General features: G+C 43.2%; 1 protein-coding gene across 4 annotated transcripts; it reads left to right on the top strand.

Annotated features, from left to right (window-relative positions):
• The first annotated feature begins 3,396 nt into the window (after window positions 1–3,396).
• Window positions 3,397–8,010, top strand: LOC110529868 (galectin-3). 4 transcript variants are annotated; one of them, XM_090183113.1, is made up of 6 exons: window positions 3,516–3,608; window positions 5,178–5,188; window positions 5,497–6,003; window positions 6,160–6,248; window positions 6,516–6,687; window positions 6,834–8,010. In XM_090183113.1, exons 2-6 carry the CDS (start codon window positions 5,183–5,185, stop codon window positions 6,990–6,992), a joined length of 933 nt encoding a protein of 310 aa, XP_090039239.1. In that variant the 5' UTR covers window positions 3,516–3,608; window positions 5,178–5,182; the 3' UTR covers window positions 6,993–8,010. The 4 variants fall into 4 exon arrangements, with proteins under 4 accessions (XP_090039240.1, XP_090039239.1, XP_090039238.1 ...); XM_090183112.1 differs by having other exon boundaries at window positions 3,528–3,608; window positions 5,449–6,003; XM_090183114.1 differs by lacking the exon at window positions 5,178–5,188 and having other exon boundaries at window positions 3,397–3,608; window positions 5,449–6,003.
• The last annotated feature ends 9,469 nt before the right edge of the window (window positions 8,011–17,479 follow it).

Below are 17,479 nucleotides of genomic sequence, written 5' to 3'. Positions count from 1 at the left end.
AGCCGCACGAAACACCGTACACCTAGCGACCTGACCTGGTCAACGTGCACTGCACCCGACCCGCCAAAGGAGTTGCTAGTGCGCGATGAGACAAGGATATCCCTACCGGCCAAACCCTCCCTAACCCGGACGACGCTAGGCCAATTGTGCGTCCCCACATGGACCTCCCGGTCGCGGCCGGCTGCGGCAGAGCCTGGGATCGAACCCAGGCTTAGACCTGCGCCACCCGGGAGGCCCAGAAATGATTTTAATTCATCCATTTGTAACGATGAACCAAAGCGAGCGACATATATAGGGCATCAACAAGGAGGTGATGGAGTCCAGGTGAATGTCATTATGCGCCTAACACTGGTGACAGGTGTGTGCCCTATCGAGCAGCCTGGTGACCTAGAGGCCGGAGAGGGAGCACACTTGACACCATTTTAGAATAAGGCCGTATCATATCAAAATGTTTAAAAAGGGAAGGGGTCTGAATAGTTTTTGAATGCACTGTAACCCTTCTCATCGTGACATCACAACCCTTCTCATTATGATATCATGACATCATATCCCTTCTCATTATGACATCACAACCCTTCTGTTTATGGCATCAGAAGCTTTCTCTGACTCCAGAATGTAACTATGAGGAACCAGATGGTTCTATATTGTACAAAGTCTGACTTCAAGTTTCCACTGCTCACAGTTTGAGTCCCAGTCCAGGGGCTCATGGGAAAGTGAGTCATCATGGCATCATTAGATGCTCCACTTAACACACGCATACATACATACGCACACACACATACACACAACGCCTGTGGCCCTCAAATGCCCTGCAACCCTCAGCCACCCAATGCACGGCATTGTGGGTCACAGCTGGCGAGTTGAGGTCCTCCTGCGGGGTGTTCTCTTGCGTTCACGCAGCCATGCTGGATGTGTGTGTCGTGTGTGTGTGTGTCTATATGTTATCATGTTGAGCCTTGACGGCCGATGATTACACTTGGAGGATGGAACATAGCCTGCCAGACGCAGGTTGACATGAAGTGTATTCAACTTTGCTCTATTGTATTATCCAATCATTGAAAGGCAAGCTATGTAAATGTTGTCCACGCGTTCCAATGATATCCTGACTCTGAGTCGTGAGTCATATCAGTCCAATGTACATGGAAATAGACAGTAATCTGGGCAATGTAACACCAAGGAGTGAGCTGGGTAAGCTGATCCTAGATCTGTGCCTAAGGGCAACTTAAACCCAAAACGCAACTGCAGTATATGCTGCGAATGTGCCAGTGTCATCAAGTGGTTCAGTGGATGTACTACAAGCTCTTTCCCACGCAGAAACGTTGCTATTGCTTAGTTCATGAAGATCGCCAAAGCGGATGTGAGTTATCCATTCCATGCTTGAATGTATTGACCCAGTTTGCCACAGGCTCACTGTGCAGTCAGTCAGGATTCCAGGGGCTAGCAGAGCCGTGTCAATAGAGTGGCTATAACGGAATGACTTCAGTTTGATGGTCAAAGCGCAGGTAAAACAGCATAGGTCGGAGTTGAGGTATCCATAGAAATAAAAACAATGCAGCGAGATAGACCAAGTCCATGGCTCGTCCAATTCCCAGTCTGTCTACTCACACCCCATTTAAATGTCCTACATTTCTCAACTCAAATTACAGCTAGTCTAATCAAAGAGAACTGACACAGTGAGTGTGCCATGTTGGGAATGTTTGTTTTGTTGTGTTGTTGTTACCGTGGACACCATTGATCTGTTTATCACAGAGTTCGTTTGACCATGACTCTCCACCTCGGCACCATACTATCTACAGGAATTAGGAATGTAATTAGAAAAACACATTTTAGTTGCCAGAGGTTAGGTGCAGGGGATTTCCATTGGCCTGATTCCAGATCTGTTTGTGACAAGGCCTATGGTCATTGTTGTGTGTGACTACATACGAGTGGCAAGACAGTGTCGTCATAGGGATCAGGGATCATAATCTGATCATGGATGGAGAGAGGGATTAGGGTTGACAACAGGGCCGAATATTAATCTGGGAGATTATAAAATTCCTTTGACATTGTTTATGCTTCAGTTATCAATTTCCTCCAGCTTTACTGCTCTCTGGGAAGGTTAGGCTACACTTTACTCTAACAATATGTCATACGGGCTTCATAACACTGTCATAAGGACGACATCACTTTTCCTTTGAGAGCTACATCAACAGAGTTGATTATGTTCACCACCGTTACCAGCTGTTAGACTGGCCCCTCTCCTGTTGAGATACAGGGACTGTCCCAAATGGCACCCTATTCCCTATGGCTCAAAAGTAGTGCCCTGTGAAGGGAATTTGGATGCAGCCACAGACTCAATCCAGTGAGACATACTTTCCACCAGCACAGGGAACCAACCAGAGGCCTGCCTTCACTCTAAAGCTCCTCTCAGGTTTGCGACACAGTGGAGGTATCTGTCTGTTGTAATGCCATTACTGTCCCTGGCACAGAGACCATGTCAGGGAGTTGGTTAGTGTCTGTGAGACATAGTCTCATGACTGGCTGCTGAGCAATGAAGTCAGCCATGTTACCCACAGCGGAGTCAGAGCCCATCAGTGTGTTTATGAGATTCCTTTCCTGTGGCGGTCCTCATGAGAGCCACTTTCATCATAGCGCTTGATGGTTTTTACGACTGCACTTGAAGAGACATGACTGACCTTCATGTCTTAAAGTAATGATGGACTGTCGTTTCTCTTTGCTTATTTGAGCTGTTCTTGCCATAATATGGACTTGGTCTTTTACCAAATAAGGCTATCTTCTGTATACTGCCACTACCTTGTCACAACACAACTGATTGGCTCAAACTCATTAAGAGGAAATTCCAAAAAACCTTGTGTCATGTGTTGTTTGCACTCTCCCTCCCTCTCTCTCTGAATGTGTTCTGGTGTCTCTGTTGATTGTTTCATTCCAGCCACCCCATCATTAGTTAAATTATGTCCACTTCAATTTATTAATCAACCAACAGCTCAACAAAAGTGCATCAGTCCACTGCACTACCACATTATTTAGCACATTTCCAAAACGAGTCACCAGCCATGCCTTATGTCCTACCTCCGCTTGATGGATTTTCACGAGACCCAAGCATTTTTGCTCATCTGTTTTTGCAGCACTTACAAAAGTGCATCTTGCTCTGGAATGTTTGTTTGTCAAGAGAAAAATGTAGACATAATCACCACATCTTAGAGAAGACAGGACACACAACAAATGCTACTAAGAGACACGTCTCTGTCTATGGAAATGTACTGTGTGGCGTTGGACATGAGTGTAGGACCTGTTGCGTTTTTACAACCTGGGGGTTTCACAGGGTTAAGACGGCCTACTTTACAATAAAGAAATGTATACATCTACTCTTGATATTGTGCACGATGTTTTGACAAGGGGAAAGCTGTGACCGGGAATCTCTCCCCCTGGGCGTGGTTCTCCCAGAAGAGTTGGGAATGAAGGAGTGGCCAAATGAAAAAGGGAAGGTATAAAGGAGATCATAAATATGCGTGTGTGGATTCCTGCTAGAGCTGTCTAGCTGTCACCTCAACAACACAGCAACAACCTGGTTCTACAGTGTTACATCTGAGGAGACCAGTGAATAACAGGTAACTAAGATTTGACTAATTGATCTGTTTTTTTAAATTTTATTTATCCAGGTTAGTCCCTTTGAGGCTGAGATCCAGAAAATCTGTATTGTCCCATTGGTGACATCTGACCAGGGAGCTCTTACCTTATTTCCTTTGATTTACTATTAAGTGTGATGCAATTTGAAATGAACGTTTATTTGATTTGATTTACTGATTCAAGCTCCAGCTGTGTGAAATCCTATTTGATGAGACATACAGTAGAAGTGATGGCTGACCTCTGTGATGGGCTTGTCCCTCCAAAAAGTTGGTGATAACGTTTATATTTCAACTTGATGAAGAAACACACAGAGCCAAAGACTGAATGGTTGCTTCTTATAGTAGCTGCTGAGAAAAGGTCACCAACTTATTTGGGCAGGACTGCAGTTATGGTTTGGAGGCCTATTATGGGATGGGAGCCTATCTTATACTACGCATCCATATCATAATTGCGGTCATGTTATAGTCTATAAGACAATGCACAGCAAATACAAGACTAGTCTGAGGGCAGGTAATCAGGTTATGATGTAATTGGTGAGTAGCTATCTGTGGAATCTGCTGTGCTAAGAGGGTAGGATAACAGCAGGCTTGTGAGGCTGGTGCAGAATGATTACAGTCTAAGACACTGCATCTCAGTGCAGGAGGTGTCACTGCAGTGCCTGGTTCGAATCCAGGCTACATCACATCCGGCCGTGATTGGGAGCCCCATAGGGCGGCGCACAATTGGCCCAGCGTCGTCCAGGTTTGGCCGGGGTAGGCCGTCATTGTAAATAAGAATTTGTTCTTCACTGACTTTCCTGGTGAAATAAAGGTGAAATAAAAAATCATTCAATTTAAAATTACAGACAACATTTCCACTGTTTCATATACATTCTTCACTGAGGACTTTATGGTGCATCATGTGCCCAAATAAGTGTTACAATTGACTTCATACTCAGTGTATGAGTAGTGTGGGACTTGGTCTTCAATATACTGGAGGCAATGAGGTTATAGGCCTATTTGAATTTACTAAGGAGTGTTTCCAAAACGCCTGCACATTTTGGTTGTCAGTTGGTACTTCAGGGACTGGTAACTGGGGCCATCTAGTGGCCATATATATATATATAGACGAGCTGTCCCTCTATTTAATATCAATTATTGATCAGAATTGAAAATGTGGGAAATGTGTCAGATCTCAAGTGGGAGTTTTGTCATATCAATACTTTATTGGAACTTAATGACTGGTTATCAGACAGTGGTGAGTTCCTAGTGATTATGTTCAATTATAGCCTTACCTCAATCAGCCCGACTAACCGGTGCCTGCATATAGCCTCGCTACTGTTATTTTTCACTGTCTTTTTACTGTTGTTTTTATTTCTTTATTTACCTATTGTTCACCTAATACCTTTTTTGCACTGTTGGTTAGAGCCTGTAAGTAAGCGTTTCACTGTTATGGTCTACACCTGTTGTATTCGGCGCAGTGACAAATAAACTTTGATTTGATATGAATGATGCTTCCGTTTGTGATGGCGAGGAAAAAGGGTAGTGATGCTGTTCTCTCTTTACTTACAGATACTATGGAAGTAGGTACCTCACCTCCTCCAACCTCTGCACTGACAACTAACGACTGAGAACACAGCTCTCACTGTCTCAGTGTTCTTGAAATATTTATAACCGTTGTTTTTCAAGCATTCTGAGATATTTCTTCAATTCTTGAATTTCATGTCTGAATAGGCCTCTCTATCTGTGTGTGCATGCATGAGGGTTTTAGCGTGCATGTGTGCATGTCTGCATGTGTGTGTGTCTCTGACTGTGTATGCGTGTACCCTTCTTGTCCCACCAGCTCTCTGATGCTCTGTGTGGCTGTTCGTCCTCTGGTTCTATCCCCCAGGGAAGCAACAGCATCTGGCCCAGCCAGAACCAAACAGGGGGTCCTGCCTGGCCGGCACAGCCCACCCAGCCCCCATCTTGCTGGCCTGGGCAACCCAACACCCCCTGCTGGCCTGGGCCACAACCATCCCAACCAGCCCCAGCTTCAGCCCAAAACTGGCCTGGTCCCCAACCACAACCACCCCAACCAGCCCCATCCCATCCCTGCCAGCCATGCTGGCCTGGACCCCAGCCTCCCCAATTCCAGCCCCAGCCTCCCCAACCCCAGCCGCAGCCCCAACCTCAGCCTGCACCCCAGCCTTTTCAACCTACAGCTTCAGCCCCGGCTTCTTCCCAAGTCCCCAGCCAGCCTAGTGCCCCAAGGTGGCCGGTTACCCAAGGCCTTATCCCAGGCGTTAACCCAGGGTCTGGATGGCCTTTCAGCCCTGGTCAGTCTGGTTGGCCTGGTCAGAATCCAGGTGGCTTTACACCTGCTCCACAGTGGACTCCAACGCCAGCTGGACGTCTGGTGAGAGACAAGAAATAGGATCTAGAGAAGCTGTAGTGTAGCTTTAGTGGAGGGAAGGAGAGAGAGAGGGGTGGAGGGAGGGAATTGGCAAAGACATTGTGTTGGTGTGAAGACAGAGCCATGTCCTAAATGCCAGTGTGTTGTGTTGGTGTGTAGAGCGTGCCCTACAACCTGAACCTACAAAGAGGCATCTACGACAAGATGATGATCACCATCATGGGCCGGGTCAAACCAAATGCTAAGCAGTGAGTTCATCAACTACCATAGTCTACTATGGTCTTTGTTGTTTACTAGGATGAATAAGATCCCTGAATTATCCCTTAGATGTACACATTGCCAGTACGTTATTTGAACACAACTGATGGAATAAGTCAATCTGTACTGTTGACTGTCCTGGAAGAGTGGGCCTATCAACCTGGTGACTGTGGCTTGTTTTCACTCACTAATGTCTTGGCCCATGCTTTTATCAATCTGATGAATAAAACTGTTTTAATTGATCATATCCCCTCCAGGTTCACAGTGAACTTTGTGCGAGGTAATGACATTGCCTTCCACCTCAACCCTCGGTTCAACGACGGGGGCAAGCAGGCAGTGGTGAGGAACACCATGGTGGGAGAGCGCTGGGGGAAGGAGGAGAGGCACACACAGGGAGGCTTCCCCTTCATGGCTGGACAGTCCTTCGAGGTCAGTGGGAACTTCCACTGAGGCAGTGCTCCTGCCGTCTGTACTCTACTGACTAACAAATCAACTGAGTTCCACTTTCGATAATGTCTGCGGCTAAATTGCACTTTATTTAACTCCTCTGCTCCCTTTCTCCACCTGTGTTTCAGATGAAGATTCTGGTTACGTTTGAGGAGTTCAAGGTGGCTGTGAACGGAGCTCAGCTGTTCGAGTTCAAACACCGCGTCAGAGAACTCAACCAGATCGATCGCATCAACATCCTCCATGATGTCATCCTCACCTACGTCAACGTAGACACAATACCATGACACCCACACCCATGACATCACTATACAGCATATAACACCCAGCATGTGCTAAATACATACAATTAATTATTTGCACCTGTTTCATGATGATGATGATGATGATGATGAGCTGTGCTCATTCTGTGGTGCACACACAGTACTGCGTTAATGCCCACTAACTCTGTCCATGTGCAAATATACGTGATCTTAGGACAAAAAAAAATGCAATGTTCTTTACTGTGACACGTTGCTTTCATCAAGAGAAAAGTCAACTGTTTCCAGCAATCAGCAAATATAAGCGCACAAAATTGTAAGCGTCTCTATCCGTTCCAAATCATGCATATTATAAGGAAAAAGCTAAGCAATGGGGACCGTCTATTTTGAAATGCTTTTTTAAACTCATCATCTCCAACATTGTGAGCATCCATTACAGAGCTTTGCTTTGGTGTAGTTTGAGGCCTGTCCATTCACATCAGTTGTGTTCTTCTACTGAATTTCCTTTTCCTGATGTCTGTTGGGGATTCTTTTTCTGCTTGCCAATGCAAAGTCTACAAACCTACCGTGTAAGAGCAGACCGACCTACGTATTGAATAGGCCTACATGGGAAGAATCCTGCACAACGTGCACATTTCGCAATTCATTTTTGATCATGAACAAGTATTTGATTCGTTGTGTATGAAAATGATTGGTGACATATGCATAAAAGGTGAGTAATTTACCATCATTTGTCAACCTTTTGATAGTTGATTTTCCAATTTTGATAGTTTAGTGACCGCAAAGACGGTAATGAAATGATTAAGTGGGATATTTTTCAAGGCATACCTCTAGTCAGCTTGACTCTAGAGATATGCATGTATAGTGGTTTTGACTCTTTATGCAGGCAGTTATGTTCTTTTGATTTATTTGATGTTTTGAGAAGGCAACTACATTTTCAAAATGCATTTACTGTTTTGAAAAAGGCCACAGAGTTCTGAGACTTGTGTACACTGAATATTTTCCCGATAAAATACCGCTGGCAATAAAGTGGGGCAAAAAAGTATTTAGTCTGCCATTGTAGGATTTTTAATGAATTTATTTGCAAATTATGGTGGAAAATAAGTATTTGGTCACCTACAAAACAAGCAAGAATTCTGGCTCTCACAGACCTGTAACTTCTTCTTTAAGAGGCTCCTCTGTCTTGCACTCGTTACCTGTATTAATGGCACCTGTTTGAACTTGTTATCAGTATAAAAGACACCTGTCCACAACCTCAAACAGTCACATTCCAAACTCCACTATGGCCAAGGCCAAAGAGCTGTCAAAAGACACCAGAAACAAAATTGTAGACCTGCACCAGGCTGGGAAGACTGAATCTGCAATAGGTAAGCAGCTTGGTTTGAAGAAATCAACTGTGGGAGCAATTATTAGGAAATGGAAGACATACAAGACCACTGATAATCTCCCTCGATCTGGGACTCCACGCAAGATCTCACCCCGTGGGGTCAAAATGATCACAAGAACGGTGAGCAAAAATCCCAGAACCACAACGCCTACCATCAGTAACACACTACGCCACCAGGGACTCAAATCCTGCAGTGCCAGACGTGTCCCCCTGCTTAAGCCAGTACATGTCCAGGCCCGTCTGAAGTTTGTTAGAGAGCATTTGGATGATCCAGAAGAAGATTGGGAGAATGTCATATGGTCAGATGAAACCAAAATATAACTTTTTGGTAAAAACTCAACTCGTCCTGTTTGGAGGACAAAGAATGCTGAGTTGCATCCATAGAACACCATACCTACTATGAAGCATGGGGGTGGAAACATCATGCTTTGGGGCTGTTTTTCTGCAAAGGGACCAGGACGACTGATCCGTGTAAAGGAAAGAATGAATGGGGCCATGTATTGTGAGATTTTGAGTGAAAACCTCCTTCCATCAGCAAGGGCAATGAAGATGAAACGTGGCTGGGTCTTTCAGCATGACAATGATCCAAAACACACCGCCCGGGCAACGAAGGAGTGGCTTCGTAAGAAGCATTTCAAGGTCCTGGAGTGGCCTAGCCAGTCTCCAGATCTCAACCCAATAGAAAAGCTTTGGAGGGAGTTGAAAGTCCGTGTTGCCCAGCAACAGCCCCAAAACATCACTGCTCTAGAAGAGATCTGCATGGAGGAATGGGCCAAAATACCAGCAACAGTGTGTGAAAACCTTGTGAAGACAGAAAACGTTTGACCTCTGTCATTGCCAACAAAGGGTATATAACAAAGTATTGAGATAAACTTTTGTCATTGACCAAATACTTATTTTCCACCATAATTTGCAAATAAATTCATTAAAAATCCTACAATGTGATTTTTCTTTTCTTATTTTGTCTGTCATAGTTGAAGTGTACCTATGATGAAAATTACAGGCCTCTCTCATCTTTTTAAGTGGGAGAACTTGCACAATTGGTGGCTGACTAAATACCTTTTTGCCCCACTGTATATAGTTTTTCTCAATTTCTGGAACAATGTTGTCAATTTTTTTGAAATATATGGCCATACATAAAAAAGGACATTTAATTGATCAGTAATTTCAGTCACTTATTTTGTACACTGTACGGTACTTCAGTGACTTTTTCACTTTGAACATCTCTTCTCTGTTTCATATTTGAAATTATTTTCAATATTACTGGATGTTGCTTTTGCAGAGAGGCCCGATCATACTTGAGGAGGGCTTTGTCAGCCAAGCATATTATTGCAGACAGTATACAATAGGCCTTACTATCTATGCTTGGTTTGTAATACCATAACTACCTGCTTGGTTCTGTGTACTTTGATGGACTTGATTTGATTGAATTAATGCTGTATTATAAACATTTTAAATCAGCAATACAATGTACAGCATGGAGCATGTTAGCAATTCCAAACACTATCAAATGCCGTTTTTTCACACCTTCCTGCTTTAGCATTTGATCCTATAAAATGTATAATTACCATCTCATACCATTTACTATTTTTCATAGAAAAACTTAAAAAATAAGGCCTAAAGGGACATGGTATATGGCCAATGGCACATATTCATACATGTCAAAAAATGTATCATAAGAAACAAGGTTTGAAGTGTCTTTCCTAAATCTAGGAGATATTTTTTTTAAACTATGGAAATATATATATATATATAGATGTATATATATTTTTTACACATATTTAACCATTTTTTTGGGTAAGTGCAAAACTACCTTCGTACTTCCATTCGTTTTTTTAAAACCAGTACCGGTTACCTTCAGACGAGTCTCGTGAAACTTGTGGGGGATGCAGAGCAAAACAGAAAACACCATAGTGTTCGTGAGAATATCCCCTTTCCAAAGTGGGGTCCCATTAGTTTGTAGCCCAAACGGTTCGGACGCTACCAAACAGAGGTTGGCACATCGACGGAACTGACTTCAAAAAAGTCCCCTGACACTTATGGGGGTCATAGAGACCACCATCGTGTTCGTGAGTGTCTCCCCTTTCCATAGAGTGGTCATGTTTGGATGCTACGGACGTTTTCATGAGAAGATCTATTTTCAGGATGTCTCATGGTCTGACAAACATCGCTCTAGCGCCGCCACCTTTCACCGCAGATGCAGAAGTGCGACACTGGCACTTCCAGTTAGGGTTAGGATTGGGCACTTGATAATTAAACATAAAAACAAAGAAGAATAACACCTATCTCATCATTGCAGTTACATCATAGGGGTTATTCATATGGGCACAGCAGACATCAAACATATTTTAACTTTGTTTTTAAAGCTGCCCAGAGAGGATGTCGTTTTTATGGGCAGACTCATTCTGGGCATACTCATTCCATTCTGAGTTCTCCAGTATGCAAGAAAGTACCTATCCCAGCATTACTCCTGAACCTGTATAAGCACACATCAGCAACACCTGATCTGGTGCTGTGATTGTGCGCATCCCTCACATGGGGAAAGTAATCAGTTAGATATCTGGGTGCAGGACCATAAACACTCCTGTAAATCAAACCTGTCTAATCTGGGACACCCTAGCCTCAACAGGCAGAACCATAAACACTCCTGTAAACCAAACCTAGTCTTATCTGGGACACCCTAGCCTCAACAGGCAGAACCATAAACAATCCTATAAACCAAACCTAGTCTAATCTGGGACACCCTTGCCTCAACAGGCATGCAGTTTAGTTCCTGAAACAAGCTCCTGCCTATGTGAGTACATGGGCTCACCTTCAATACTACCATGATCAGCTTATTCTGGGCTATCTGGAGCGTCCCTTTCATAAACTTAGATAAGCCCCCAAACCAGGAAGTACTAGCGTAGTCAAAATGGCATTGAATGAGGGCAGTAGCTAGCACTTTCATGGAGTCCTTATCAAGCAGCTTGGACTTTCTAGCCAAATACTTCATCCTGGCATTAACCTTCCCTAGCACCTTATTGGCCATGCTCACACCTCCCAAGCTTCTATCAAGGACACATCCCAGATAGCGAACAGAAGTAGGGATTTGTTGTTTTGCTGTTGTTACCGCGGACACCGTTAATTTAGCTGTGAGTTAGTTTGACCATGAATCTCCTCTCTCCACCATAATGATCTACAGGAATTGGGTAGAAGACTGGATTAGATAAATAAATATTAGCGTTGCAGAGTAGGGCTGTGGCGGGCACTAAATATAGAATACAACTGAACAAAGCTGAATAAAATATAAATATTTTCTCCAAACAATTTGAGGGAGTGAACACATGCGGCTATTCTGTGATAAAGCGGTTAAGAAAGAAATATGTACTCCTGTATGCTTAATTTAGAGTTATTAATGTAACTTTAGTTGTTCTACAGACGTTGGGCTATGTTTTGATGTTTAGTACATTGTAAGGCTGCATGATGAGACTCTAATGATGATTTGAAAATAGTCGCCTGAAAGTCATGAGCTCTGCTTTGTTTTTTTTGTCGTGCAGGCTGAACACACTTCATTAGTCTCTCATTCACAATTTGACAAGCACTTGATAATGCCTCGAATTTCACCGCGGCATCCCCTTTGTGGCTGTAATGCACCGTAAAAGAATCCATGCCTTTTGCGGCCAGTGGCCGTTGTGCCCTTGTCCCGGAGTGCTGCGTTGAGCCCTTCTCCCTGAGTGCTGCGCACTCCTAAGCACCTCTCACCCACCTGGCTCTCCATCACGGGATCGGGTCTTTCTCACAGGTTACAAGTGAAGCCAGACACATTGGGGACATAACTGTGAATATTGAAGATATTGGAAGAACTGCTCACATTGACTTTTCATCAGCCAGCAAGATGAGTAGGCCAAACAAACAGCAAAAGCACTAGCCTATGTCAATCTACTATCCCGCATTGTACAAAAGTCAACCTATTCTATTCTGTGCAAGAAAGAAATATTCCAAACATATATATTATATTCTTAAGCAGTTGTGAGATGTGATAGATCCCAAATTAATACAACCACTAGCATCAAAACACATTTTTTACACAATGTGGCTGACGCAACAGATCAGAACATTTACCTTAAAATGTTGATAAACTATTAGGCTATTTCTTCACATTATAAGCACAGCAATGCGCATATGGTGGTAGGCCATAAGCACTGACTGTTCCATTAGCGGGAAAACACCATTATCAAAAGTGACCGCAAATACGATTATGCATGTAATGCTTTTATTAGAAAGGCGCATTTTTATGGTGAAAACAATCTTCCCCAAACTTGAAACTCACACGCTGCTTATGTCTACCAGTTAGACTCTAAACCCCCTGTAAAGCGGATTAATGTGCTTCATTTTAAGAAGTTATTTGGCCACTTTAGTTGTGATACAAACCTTATCAAAACATATAGGACCATGGGCTAGGCTACAAGAGGTGTGCGACTACAATTAGAAAAAGTTGTAATAAAAAAAGTGATATGCTAATATTGTCACCCATCAGACTATTCCTGATTTAATTGTCTTTACATATACTAAATAATATATGTGTGACATTTGTTATGATTTAGAATGGACAATTAATATGCACCTGTCTCGGAACAGGGGCAGCGAGAAAAATGACCGTGTCATCTATGCACTGGTCTCTCCTGAAGTGTTTGATTAGATTTTCGAAGACATTTGCATTGATTAGAGCAGGGGTGGGCAATTCCAGTCCTCGAGAGCCTGATTGGTGACACAGTTTTGCCCCAGCCCCAGCTAACACACCTGACTCCAATAATCACCTAATCATGGTCTTCAGTTTAGAATGCTATCTGATTAATCAGCTGTGTTTGCCAGGGATGGAAGAAAAAAAAGTGCAACGCCAATCAGGCCCCTGAGGACTGGAATCGCCCACCCCTGGATTAGCGGGACAATGGAGTGCTGAGTACCAGGCAGTTAGCATGTTTGGTAGGCTACTAATGACCATCAGCAGCATCAGAGTTTGGAGAAGCCTAATTACCAGTGACTAGACGGTCACAAGGAATTTGAATGCCTTCATGACTCTTGACCGCCGGGGTGGCATTAATACGGTCACCACAGCCCTTTTACAGATTACAGAAATGTAAAGGTCATTTCTGACTGAGCCAACATATGCAGCGTTTAAAGTGAATGCAGTCTCTCTAAAGGGGAAACATTGCCTTTAAATTTCAATCACGCTGTAAAGCTGAACTTCTGTGATGTGGATTGAATAGAGCCCTTAGTCGCCAGAAGTTAGGTGCACAGGGGATTACAATTAGCCTGATCCCAGATCTGCTTGCGATGTCTTGCCAACTCCTATGGTCATTGTTTGGCGTGACAACATGCAAGTGGCAAGACAGCACAAAAAGTTAAAGTTACCATGCTAGATTTCCATAGAGGTGGTCAGATGTTATAGGTGCAAGGGGTTTCAATATCTACAGATAATCTGATCATGGATGGAGAGAAGGATTAGGATTGACACCTGGAACCAAACTCAATCTGAGAGATTCTAAAAATCATTCAACATGGTTTATATTTTTTAGCTATCAGTTTCATTCAGGTATTAAAATGAACATCTCCAGGAATAGCTTTACTACGGGAGGGTGAACACTGTCATAACACTGTCATAACAATGAAATAACGATGACATAACTTTTACGTTGAGAGATGGATCAGCAGAGTTGATTATGTTCATCACCGTTACCAGGAAACTGTTAGACTGGGCCCTCTTATGATGCGTTACAGACTCAGTGCAATGACATAGACTTTTCACCCTATCTGCATAGGGAACCAAGCCCAGCTCTGACACAGTGGAGGTATCTGTCTGTTGTAATGCCATTACTGTCCCTGGCACAGAGACCATGTCAGGGAGTTGGTTAGTGTCTGTGAGACACAGTCTCATGACTGGCTGCTGAGCAATGAAGTCAGCCATGTTACCCACAGCAGAGTCAGAAGCCCTCCCTGTGTTCGTTGCGTTTGGAAACGGGGGTATGCACGACAATGGGCGCTGTCGTGCTAATTAAATGAAATCCAGTGTCTTGTGAGATACTTTGGACTTGCCAGTTGGTTTCCCCCTGGTTACCACTTCGCACTGCTAACACCTACACACGCACGCGCGCGCGCACAGACACATATACATAAAACACATACAACATAACCATACACAGACAAAATTCCCTGGTTTCTATGGCAACATTTCAATATTGTGTCAGTGTTGTTCTCTCGAAAAAGGGTTGATGCATTCCAGCCACACCCATGACAATTTAAGAGCATCAACACCATGGAAGTGGAAGTGCCTTTTTTTTTTATATTATAGGGACGTTTTTATATGACCTATTTTGTTGTTGTAGTGGGGACAGTTACATTAGAACTTTAAAAAGATTATACTTTAAGGAAAACGTTTACATATAATTGTTGTATTATTTGTATGTTTAGCTCACATAATTTAAAAGTATGCATTAGGTGTCTGTAATAGCGTAAAACATAGCAAAAACAAATGTAGACATTAATAAATGCATTTTTATAGCTTTCCGAATATTTTTTTCATTGGTGGGGGGGCTGCCAAAATTGAGGCATGGTTGCTTCGAAACAGCGCCCCCTGTCAGTTATTGAGTGTATATGTTCAGTGCTGTCAGAAAGTATTCACACATGACTTTTCCCACATATTGTTGTGTTACAAAGTGGTATGAATGAAATAGATTTATTTGTCTTTTTTTTTTTGTCAACGATCTACATAAAATACCCTGTAATGTCAAAGTGTAAGAAGAATTCACCATTGGCAGCGATTACAGCTGTGAGTCTTTCTAGGTAAGTCTGTAAGAGCATTGCACACCTGGATTATACAATATTTACACATTCATCTTTTAAAAAATTCTTCAAGCTCTGTCAAGTTGGTTGTTGATCATTCCTAGAATGCCATTTTCAAGTCTTGACAAATATTTTCAAGACGATTTAAGTCAAAGCTGTTACTAGGCCACTCAGGAACTTCCAATGTCATCTTGGTAAGCAACTCCAGTGTATATTTGGCCTTGTGTTTTAGATTATTGTCCTGCTCAAAGGTGAATTTGTCTCCCAGGGTCTGTTGGAAAGCAGAACTGGGTTTTCCTTTAGGATTTCGCCTGTGCTTAGCTCTCATTTATTTTTATAGTAAAAACATTCAAGTCCATGCCGAAGATAAGCATACACATAACATGATGGAGACATCACCATGCTTGAAAATATGAATAGTGGTACTCAGTGATGTGTCGTGATGGATTTGCCCCAAACACTTTATATTCAGGGCATAAAGTTAATTTCATTGCCAATTTTTTGCAGTTTTACTTTAGTGCCTTTTTGCAAACAGTTTTGGAATATTTGTATTCTGTACAGGCTTCCTTCTTTTTACTCTGTCAATTAGGTTAGTATTGTGGAGTAACTACAATGTTGTTGATCCATCCTCCGTTTTCTCCTATCACAACCATTAAACTCTCTAACTGTTTTAAAGTCACCATTTGCCTCAAAGGTGAAATCCCTGAGCGGTTTCCTTCCTCTCCGGCAACTGAGTTAAGGATGCCTGTATTTTTTAAGTGACTGGGTGTATTGATACACCATCCAAAGTGTAATTCATAACTTCACCGTGCTCAAAGGGTGGAGCAGCGGTCTAAGGCACTGCATGTCAGTGCTAGAGCTATCACTATTAGACCATGGTTTGATCCCAGGCTGTATCACAACAGGTTGTGACCGGGAGTCCCATAGGGCGGCACACAATTGTCGCAGTGTCATCCGGGTTAGGGGAGGGCTTGGCTGGTGTAGGCCATCATTGTAAATAAGAATTTGTTCTTAACTGAATTGCTTGGTTTAAAAAAAAGGATATTCAACGTCTGCTTTTTATATTTTTACCCATCTGCCAATAGGAGCCCTTCTTTGCAAGGCATTGGAAAACCTCCCTGGTCTTTGTGGTTGAATCTGTGTTAGAAATTCACTGCTCGACTGAGGGACCTTACAGATAGTTGTATGTGTGGGCTACAGAGATGAGGTAGTCACTCTGAAGGCGCTGTAAATTATTGCTTATGTCCTACATATATATTGTCCCACAGTTGTTTTACAACAAACATTTTTTATATAAACTCAGCAAAACAAGAAACGTCCTCTCTCTGTCAACTGCATTTATTTTCAGCATAGTTAACATGTGTAAATATTTGTATATTTTGAGACCTGGGCTCTTTGCTGGCCATGGCAGAACACTGACATTCCTGTCTTGAAGGAAATCACGCACAGAATGAGCAGTATGGTTGGTGGCATTGTCATGCTGGAGGCAAGAAGGGTACCACATAAGGGAGGAGGATGTCTTTCCTGTAACGCACAGCGTTGAGATTGCCTGTAATGACAACAAGCTCAGTCCGATGATGCTGTGACACACCGCCCCAGACCGTGACAGACCCTCCACCTCCAAATCGATACCGCTCCAGAGTACAGGCCTCGGTGTAATGCTCATTCCTTCGACAATAAACGCGAATCCGACCATCACCCCTGGTGAGACAAAACTGCGACTCGTCAGCGAAGAGCACTTTTTGCCAGTCCTGTCTGGTCCAGCGATAGTGGGTTTGTGCCCATAGGCGATGTTGTTGCCGGTGATGTCTGGTGAGGACCTGCCTTACAACAGGTCTGCAAGCCCTCAGTCCAGGGATTGTGCGTTTAACTCGGGCAGTTGTTGTTGCCATCCTGTACCTGTCCCGCAGGTGTGATGTTCGGATGTACCGATCCTGTCCGTCCTGTCTCCCTGTAGCGCTATCTTAGGCGTCTCACAGTACGGACATTGCAATTTATTGCCCTGGCTACATCTGCAGTCCTCATACCTCCTTGCAGTATGCCTAAGGCACGTTTACGCAGATGAGCAGGGACCCAGGGCATCTTTCTTTTGGTGTTTTTCAGAGTCAGTAGAAAGGCCTCTTTAGTGTCCTAAGTTTTCATAACTGTGACCTTAATTGCCTACCGTCTGTAAGCTGTTAGTGTCTTAACGACCGTTCCACAGGTGCAGGTTCATTAATTGTTTATGGTTCATTGAACAAACATGGGAAACAGTGTTTAAACCCTTTACAAAATTCTCTATGAAAGACAAGGTCCTGAAAAAGGGACA

The sequence above is a fragment of the Oncorhynchus mykiss genome, chromosome 8 (assembly GCF_057628025.1).
Source record: "Oncorhynchus mykiss isolate SJ-2025 chromosome 8, ASM5762802v1, whole genome shotgun sequence".
In the NCBI taxonomy this organism is placed as follows: domain Eukaryota; kingdom Metazoa; phylum Chordata; class Actinopteri; order Salmoniformes; family Salmonidae; genus Oncorhynchus; species Oncorhynchus mykiss.
The sequence above is the reverse complement of the archived record's forward strand: the minus strand, read 5'-3'. Positions and strand labels throughout refer to the sequence as shown.